This window comes from Canis lupus, chromosome X, assembly GCF_011100685.1.
Source record: "Canis lupus familiaris isolate Mischka breed German Shepherd chromosome X, alternate assembly UU_Cfam_GSD_1.0, whole genome shotgun sequence".
Classification (NCBI taxonomy): Eukaryota; Metazoa; Chordata; class Mammalia; order Carnivora; family Canidae; genus Canis; species Canis lupus.
Genome location: NC_049260.1, coordinates 35,811,372 through 35,820,175, shown reverse-complemented (window position 1 = coordinate 35,820,175; position 8,804 = coordinate 35,811,372). Strand labels below are relative to the sequence as shown.

Genomic DNA, 8,804 nt, shown 5'->3' with positions numbered 1-8,804 from the left:
CAGGATCGAGTCCCAAATTGGGCTCCCTGCATGGAGCCTGCTTCTCCCTTTGCCCACATCTCTGCCTGTGTCTCTCATAAATTAAAATCTTTAAAAGTTCAAATGGTTTAACCTAAGGGTTTTCCAAAATGCAGAAAATCTGGGCTAGGTCTAACAGTACTCCTCACAGTACCCCAGCTTAAAGGACACACCACCAGGCCTCTGTGAAAGTCCTATTTCTTTGGAATACTGCAACAAAGAATTGCTTTGCAGATACTAAAAAGCAGAGTAGATGAAATCTGCTGGAGAATTTTCACTTCTGTAACTCCCCTCAAAACATGTGACCTGCTGCACTTTGGATATTTAAATGAACTTTTAAACATCATGAGTGTTTGCCAAATCTGTTTTAGACTGAACTGTTAAGTCAGCAATTAGATCACAATTTTTGAACTTAGATGTGAATACACTTTGGAGATAAAAAATGAGGGCCAAAATTCTCTATTTGTAGACACTTTTAAAAAAAATTCCCATTAAATCTATTACACCTGTAATTTACCTCCCTTAGGCATCTTATTTTAATAAATAAAAGGGAAAACCGAAATTTAATTTATAAAGTTTTATTTTTGTATATGTGCTAAATCTTAGGAACTGTGGACAATCTTCAGTCAGTCTGTTGGCTTGTAAAAGGCTGAGAAGTGTGTGGTCTGGGTGGTGAATTTCCTTTGGGGAATCTGGATTTCAAAAAAAATTATTTGCAGTTTAAAACATGGTGCACCTTTCCCCCTTTTTTCTTACACCTATGAAATTTGGAGGAAAAGTGCTACATTTTTGCAAATGTAAAATAATTGTTATAAATACAGTCGGCAGCAAGTTCTTATTAACACATTTAGCACTTTTTGTAGTGATGTATCACACCCAAAACCTTATTTTCAAACACTCAACAGTCATGTAGGTGCAGGACCAATTTTGGTTGAGCACTACTACAAAACCAGCACTGAATTTTTTTTTTTTTCTCTCAGTAACACAAAACCGGGGTGGGCGGGAAGGAGGTTGTTTTCCTTTCTCTAAAGTATGTAGTAGTACCTTCCAGCTAGAGACCAAAGTTGGGCACTTATAAGGAAAAGGCAATTTTCTTATCCAGTTAGAATTCTAAATAAGGCAGGATATATCCACCAAATTAACCACAAAATTCAGCAAAGAGTTCATGGGAGAACAGAAGCTGGAAAAATACCAAGGGAAAAAAGTGAAAGGAACTATTTTGCTGGAGTAGTCATCTGAAAATTCACAGACTGTTGCTTTCATTTACAAACGTAGCTTCAATAAAAAAGGCTCCTCATCTTTTTAACCACTACTAGGATTAAATACTTATCATTCACTAATAAAAGTTAATTGTGAAAAAAATATAAAACATTTTAATAATTCTAAATTTGTATATATAACAGCTAAAAGACACAAGATTGGGAAACTATCAGAGAAAAATCAAAGACAAAAACCCCAAAATATGATTTATGTTATTTCTGCCTCTACACTGCCGAGCACGACAATTTGGTTGGTGGAGGGCTTAGAAACAGCAGCAATATGGTTTTTACCAAGTTGTGCACGAAATACTTAGATCCAACAGGGCCAAGCCCTTGTTCACAGATTAACAACAAAAATAGCTTTACTCTTTGTGTTAACAGATTCTATGGTCTTCTATGAAGTAATCATGCCATTTAGACTCGTGGGGGTACTTCTTTGAAAGGAAGACTAGTGATTCTGGAACAAACATTTAAAGTAGGAATTATATATATGGCTCAAGAAATCAGTTGAGAATTAAATAATCTTTAGGCACTTTGAAGACTTGGAAGTTTAAAATGTGCCATTGATGTTCAGAAAAGACCTCAACACCACCATTACTGTTGCTCTTATAATAACATGCGCCTTAAAATTTCCGCTTATATGTTAATGCTTAAGAAGTTAAATAGAGAAAATAATTCGCACAAAAATAAATCTCCCTGTTCACTTTCCCTCGATCCTGGACATAGCACAGATGGCTCTTCCTCAAATGGAGGGGAAAAGGATTCACAAGCCCTCACCAGGCACAAGGGGAATTGTCAATCCAAAGCAACCAAAGTGGGATCTCCTTAGAGGGAGAAAAATTCACAGCCTTTTCAAATGTCAAGTTTTTCGGGTCTAGGAAGTCATTCAAGTTTTTAAATTAAGTACATCACATACTTTGTTAAGGAGCGGGAAATACAAAAACAACCTCCCATCTGGTGAGATGGTGTATTTAAGGATAGCAAATTGTCCAAATAAAGTGAACCTATTTTGTTCATTGCTAAGGAAGCCTGGAAATGAGGAACTTTGGAATTAAAACCACCAATTGGAATTGCAAACAGTGTGTAGGACTTCTGCTCAAACTTAACAAACTCGGATGTAATATACTTAAGGTAAAAACAGGATCTATCTCGTGTCAAAATTTCCTAATATTACAGAAAACCTAAAAGCATAGATGGACTAGAGAGTACTGCAAATAAGATACCCAAAGCTTTATCTTAAATACCTGCCCCTTTTAATCACAAAATAAAGCAATTCTCAATTTTGTTTCTGCTTTGTTCAGTTCCAACTATAGCCTTTTTGACAAAACATTTTCCTATTAACTAAATTGTAAAAAATACAACCAAGCTTGTGCTCATTAAATATACATGTATATAAAAAACATACAAAAAGTACAAGATTGATTATGTTAGGAAACTTTTACAGTGTCAACATCCTGTTTTCTCTAAATCTTTAGTCAAGGGCCTAAGGTCAGATCTTTCTGTGCACAAAAGCTCAATGCGACTGAACTCCTGAATTCAGTGTCATGCCTAAGCAGGCTATGCACAGAATTAATTTTATTATGCAGTCCTTCAAAAAACAAAAACAAAAACAATAAAAATGGACAAAGAATTAAAAAACAAAAACAAAAACAAAAACAAAAACCAAAAAACCAACCCAAAAACAAAACCAAAAACACACCACAGGACAAAAAGTTCTTCGTAAATCAAATTCTATTTGTGAATTCAGCAAAATAATTTCTATAAAATAAAACAGCAAAATATTTAAATAGAATAGGGTGGACTGTATCTGTTTGCAGGGGTATTTGGTTTTTAGACAGGTTCCAAAAATTACACACATTCAAGTTACCAATTCTTTTAAATACAGTATTAACCAATGAGTTCCTTATCTTTAATTAAATGTTTATGCTGAAATTATGATACTTCAATTAGATTAACTAACCAGTAGTTTCCTTTTTAATCAGACCCTGCTTCGAACATTCAAAGTTTTGGAATAATGGAAAAGGAGCTAGGACAATTCTTGCTTTCAAGTAAAACTGAGCAGAAACTCAGCTAAACATCTTGGTGCAGTGGTGCTCCAAGTACTGTGGGACTCTGGTGACTTCCACTTCACTGGGGTCCAGCAGAAGGAAAGTTTTAGAAGATTCACCTAATAAGCTCTATCAAAGAAACAAAACAAGCACACCAAATACAGTCTTCTATTATGCTCCAAGCATTCTGGCATAGCAAATTTTTGCATATTTGTTTTAAATCTTTAAAAATTCCCATTACTGATACTTAAATTTCTTTATCCCACCCAGAAATCGAACTGTCAAACATTAGACATAAGCAACATATGTGTAACTGAAAACCGCCTTTTATCACATTTCTCCCCTTGTTTTATATTTATATTCTAGGTGTAAGAAGGAAAAGCTCTGAGCAATACAGCTGTCACACTGGGACAACTGCTGTCATTATGGTAAATTTTTCCTCATTGGCTACACTAACCTGGTGTGAAGCCATGCTAAATGTTACAGCATAACTATAGCTTCAAAGTGATTAACCTAGTATCAGAATAAAAAGGCAATGAAAAAGATCTAGAAACAATGTTACATCACCAATTTTCCACATCAACCAAATAATTTAAAGGTTACCAGCCTTACATCATTGCTCTTAGTAAAACTGACTCCAGTGGCAAAGAATTAACATGAAACTATTGGTGTGGTTGACATGGATGGGCTCTGTTTTGTTGCTGTTGGTTTATTTTTTTGTTTTTGTAAAGGAGTAGATCCAACTGCCACGAGGCAGGCAACACTGGTTGCAGAGTGCAGTGGGTAGAACGAGAAAATTAACTTTTGTAGTTTTTGTAGATCTGTGAGTCTCCTCAAGAAAAAAGTTTCTTGCTTAAGAATTAACAGTCAAACATTAATATACTATATACACCTTTGCCATTTACACATTAGCATCAGGCCATTTATTACAAAACACTATACACTTTCCACTGCAGGCGGGTTATATATTGACAGCAAATTTCTGCAGATAAGACAGTGAATAAACTCTCCACTCCGTGTTGATTAGGAATAGTTTTTCTAGTTTTAAATTATTAGCCAGACACAGAAAAAGGTTGGACTGTAAGGCCTGGGTGCACAGTCTTGATGGAACCAGTTAATTATGTGCATTTCACTGATCCTTCGTCTGAGGTGGGGATACTTCTTCACTGCCTTCGTAATTTTCTTGTGCTCGTTGGCCAGTTCTCTGAGGGTTGTTCATATGATGTGCTGCTGGGCCTGTATATGGCTGTCCATGCACATGGTTATTCTGGGAGGGGAAAAGAGATTTATGTTAAAAATGTTCATATATTAAACTTTAAAAATTATGGGCAAAAGTTTGTGGACATGTAAACATTTCTTTTACTCCCAGGACTTACAGAAAGTAAAATATCCTTGGGCCATTGGTGAAGGAAAAAAACTGGTTTGGAAGAGAAAAGCTAGCCTAAATGCAACCCCAAGTAAAAGCAGTGTAGGTCTGTATAAATATTTAGTCAAAGTGATTTTTAGTGCCCCAAATCATTTAGATCTAAGTCTATATAAGGGATCGCAGCTTGTTATTGCTTATGTCAACAACACTCACAAAAAAAAGATTTGTGAGCTAGAACACATCTATTCTGACTCTTCTAAGCACCTTGAAGCTTCTATGTGATAATGACGAATCTGACTGATTGGTCATATGAGATCTGCATTACCAGCAACCTTGAATACAGAATAGTGTCACTGAAAACAATACAATGTTAAAGAAACATGGATGAACCAGGCCTGATTAATATATGAATTTTCTCAAGGCTGATCAAAGTAACTTTCTTTTGAATTTGCTTTAACCTTTTAAACCTGTGAACCCTCATTTTTCTGTACATTCCCACCAGTCAAGAACATTTTAGGTCTTACTTTCTATAATTTGTATTATGAAAATAAATGTTGAATATGCATTTTCTAACTATGCTTCTATTTCCATCCCCCCAATTTTTAAAAATTAGGCTCCATGCCCAATGTGGAGCCTAATGTGGGGCCTGAACTCACAACCCTGAGATCAAAACCTGAGCTGAGATCAAAAGTCAGATGCTGGGCAGCCCCGGTGGTGCAGCGGTTTGGCGCTGCCTGCAGCCTGGGGTGTGATCCTGGAGACCCGGGATTGAGTCCCACATCGGGCTCCCTGCATGGAGCCTGCTTCTCCCTCTGTCTGTGTCTGTGTCTCTGTCTCTCTCTCTCTGTGTCTATGAATAAATAAGATCTTAAAAAAAAACCAAACAAACAAAAACAAAACAAAACAAACAAAAAAAAAACCAAACAAACAAAAAAAAAGAAAAACAAAAGTCAAGATGCTTAACCAACTGAGCCACCCACCCAGGAGGCCCTCCATCCTGAAATATAACAAAGAATGCCTTAAATAATGGCTCTGAAAGTATGGCTTCCAGACTAGCAGTAGCATCAATCACCTGGGAATGTGTCAGAAATGTAGATTTTTCTGGTTCTATACCTCAGACCTAAATAAATCAGAAACTCGGGGTGGGGCCCAACAATCTGTTTTGGAACAAGCCCACCAGGTTTTTTTTTTTTTAGATTTTATTTTTAAAAAAGATTTTATTTATTTATTCATGAGAGACAGAGAGAAAGGCAGACACATTGACAGAAGGAGCAGCAGGCTCCATGCAGGATGTGGGACTCGATCCTGGGACTCTAAGATCACACCCTGAGCTGAAGGCAGATGCTTAACCGCTGAGCCACCCAGGTGTCTCTAAAGATTTTATTTTTAAGTAATCTCTATATTCCATGTAGGGCTTGAACAGGCAACCCTGAGATCAAGAGTCATGTGCTTTACCAACCAAGCCAGCGAGCTACCAACCCCCTCACTCCACCAGGGGATTTCGATGCTTATTTATTTTGAGCACCACTGCCTCAAAAGATCTGAATTAGTCACATCTTTGGTTTTAGAAAACAAAGTTTTGTTTTTTTTAAAGTATCTTCATCGAAACTTTATTTACTGATTTTAGATGAAACTTTATGGAAATCTATCAAATGCTTGATATTTTTCAACAATTTTGAGTGTCACTGAAGTCTTAGGCTAAATAATCAAGAACAATCTCCTTCACTGCCACATCTTAAATGTCTTTGGAATCCATTTGCAGACTCAGCCTAACAGGAAATGTCCTAATCCTTTGTCTGAAACACTATCATTTTATGTTGACATCAATTGTCATACAGTTTTACTAAGTACAAAGAAGGGCACCCATTTGACCATGAAAACACCACAGGGGGAAGTTCAAACACATCACATCATGACCCTGCCCCAGCTATTCCTTTTTTGATCATGCTCTAAAGGTAGTCTAAATAATCCCTTTATTACTTTGCAGTCACAACAAAAATCTTAGCCACCCTTTAAATAAAGCATAAGAATCGATTCTAGGGGATAAAAATACAAATCAATCCCTATTTACCTGTTGGTACTGAGATCCAGGTGAATGGGGGTATAATGGGGCATCTTCAGGTGGAGGTGACTCATGCTCATCTGGGGCATCTTGGTCATCTGGCTCCTAATTTTAAATATTTAAAGATAAAGAATTATGTAGACAAATTTAAGTTTTTACTATCTGAAATAAAAATTTAAAAACCTACAGAACTGACCCACAACTTTCCTTTTACTGAATTTTTTTTTTAAGATTTTATTTATTTATTCATTAGGGGGAGGGGGGGGCACAGACATAGGCAGAGGGAGAAGCAGGCTCCATGCAGGGAGCCTGATGTGGGATTCGATCCTGGGTCTCCAGGATCACACCCTGGGCTGAAGGTGGCACTAAACCGCTGAGCCACCCCGGCTGCCCTACTGAAGATAAATTAAAGCAGATGAAAAAAAACCTGACTTGGGTCCTCTCAGAAAGACTACATTTCAGGCGATTTCAGAAATTTCTTTCTTTTTTTTTTTTTTGATTTCAGAAATTTCTATGAAAGAAGGCTCTCTTGTTAACTTAAGATTACATGTAGTAAACACTAAAGCAAACAAAACCCCAACAAAATTTCTTTGACATTATCATTAATACATAAACACTGGCTTATAAAGTAAAATTGCTTTCTTCCATTTCTATCTGCTGCACACTTGTGGCTTTTTTTTTTTTAATACCTCCTCTGGACAGAGTTCACAAGCTTTTGCCAGTGTCATCCTAGCACTATGTGATCTCTCCAAGAAATAACCATTTGATGTTTCATTGCTCTGCACTGGAGGAGACCAGTTGTTGTAAGTATATTGAGGATTGCCAGTGTATGGTCGTCTTTCAAGTTCATCTCCAAGCCATTCCACTGCCCAGGTCCACTTTCTTTTAAGATCTCCATTGCCCTTCAAAAGAAAATAAAACCATGTGTGGAAAAGGTTTTAGAATACTTTTCAAAGTTAACTTAAAATAGCAAGTCCAAATTTTCACTGTTCCTTTCTTTAAAAAGGAATCCCTAATTCTGATCCAGATTTCTACAAAATTAAGAAAAGAAATCCTCACCTGCAGAATCTGGTAAGCAACAGGACAATTGCTAAAAAGAGCTACCATACATTTTATACACTGGTATGCTCTTTTTTGATAGTGATTCTTAGAGCGCTGGATTGTGTCAAACAGCCCATCTCGGTCATCTGGGATCCCTTTAAGTGCATTATGAATTCTGAAAAAGAACCAAATATAAAAATTTGTAAAATCAAATAGCAGCTAACATTTATGGAGTGCCTACTATGCGCCACTCAATAAAAGATTTTTGATGTAGTCATGTCATCTAATGCTGGAGAGCAGGTACAGTTATTGACTCCCTGAACAGATGAGAAGAGGGGTATAGACGGGTTAAACAGCTTGCTGGAGGTCATACAGCCACTCAGTAGTCTGTGCTCTTACCAACATGTTACCAATCCAAAATGGCTTTGCTATGTATGTAATTCAAAGACATTACCTGAAGTTACTTTAGGACACCAGAAGTAATACAGACTTAAAGTTAACTAACAACTAAGTTTATGACTGCTATACTTAAGAGTTTGCTTCAGGTCAGTACCTTTTATAAAACTGCATTGCTCAAAGTAAGTAACCAGTGACTATGAAATGGTGATATAATTTAGAAGTACAAAACAAACCTGAATTCTAATAATGAGCTATACAGCAAAGCAATTTTCACCAATGCTACTATTTAGCTGATTTGCCAATGATGGATGATTTCATTTTAGTTCTTGCCCAGAGTGATAGTCAATGATTTCTTGTCCCTATCCCTGCCCAGCCCAAGAAGCAACTTGGCTGTGGGGTAGAATGTGCCTTCTTTTGTGTTAAAAACATCACCTACCAGTAAACAAAATGTGGTGTATATACATACAGCTGATTATTATTCAGCCTTAAAAAGGAATGAAATTCAGACACATACTATATGTGGCAGTCTTTTTTTTTTTGAAGACTTATTATTTCAGAGAGTGCAAGTGCGTGCAAATAGGGTAGAGGGGCAAAGGGAGAGGAAGAAAATT

General features: G+C 36.6%; 1 protein-coding gene across 3 annotated transcripts in view; it reads right to left on the bottom strand.

Moving 5' to 3' along the window:
- Window positions 1-580: 580 nt before the first annotated feature.
- USP9X (ubiquitin specific peptidase 9 X-linked) overlaps window positions 581-8,804 on the bottom strand; it is a 179,127-nt gene continuing 170,903 nt past the window's right edge. For all 3 annotated transcript variants that reach the window (XM_038587199.1, XM_038587198.1, XM_038587200.1), the window contains exons 42-45: window positions 7,813-7,969; window positions 7,443-7,655; window positions 6,763-6,858; window positions 581-4,592 (exon numbers count right to left, since the gene is read on the bottom strand). In XM_038587199.1, coding sequence (XP_038443127.1) covers window positions 4,455-4,592; window positions 6,763-6,858; window positions 7,443-7,655; window positions 7,813-7,969 — 604 coding nt within the window. In that variant the 3' untranslated portion in view covers window positions 581-4,454. The remainder of the gene's footprint in view (window positions 4,593-6,762; window positions 6,859-7,442; window positions 7,656-7,812; window positions 7,970-8,804) is intronic.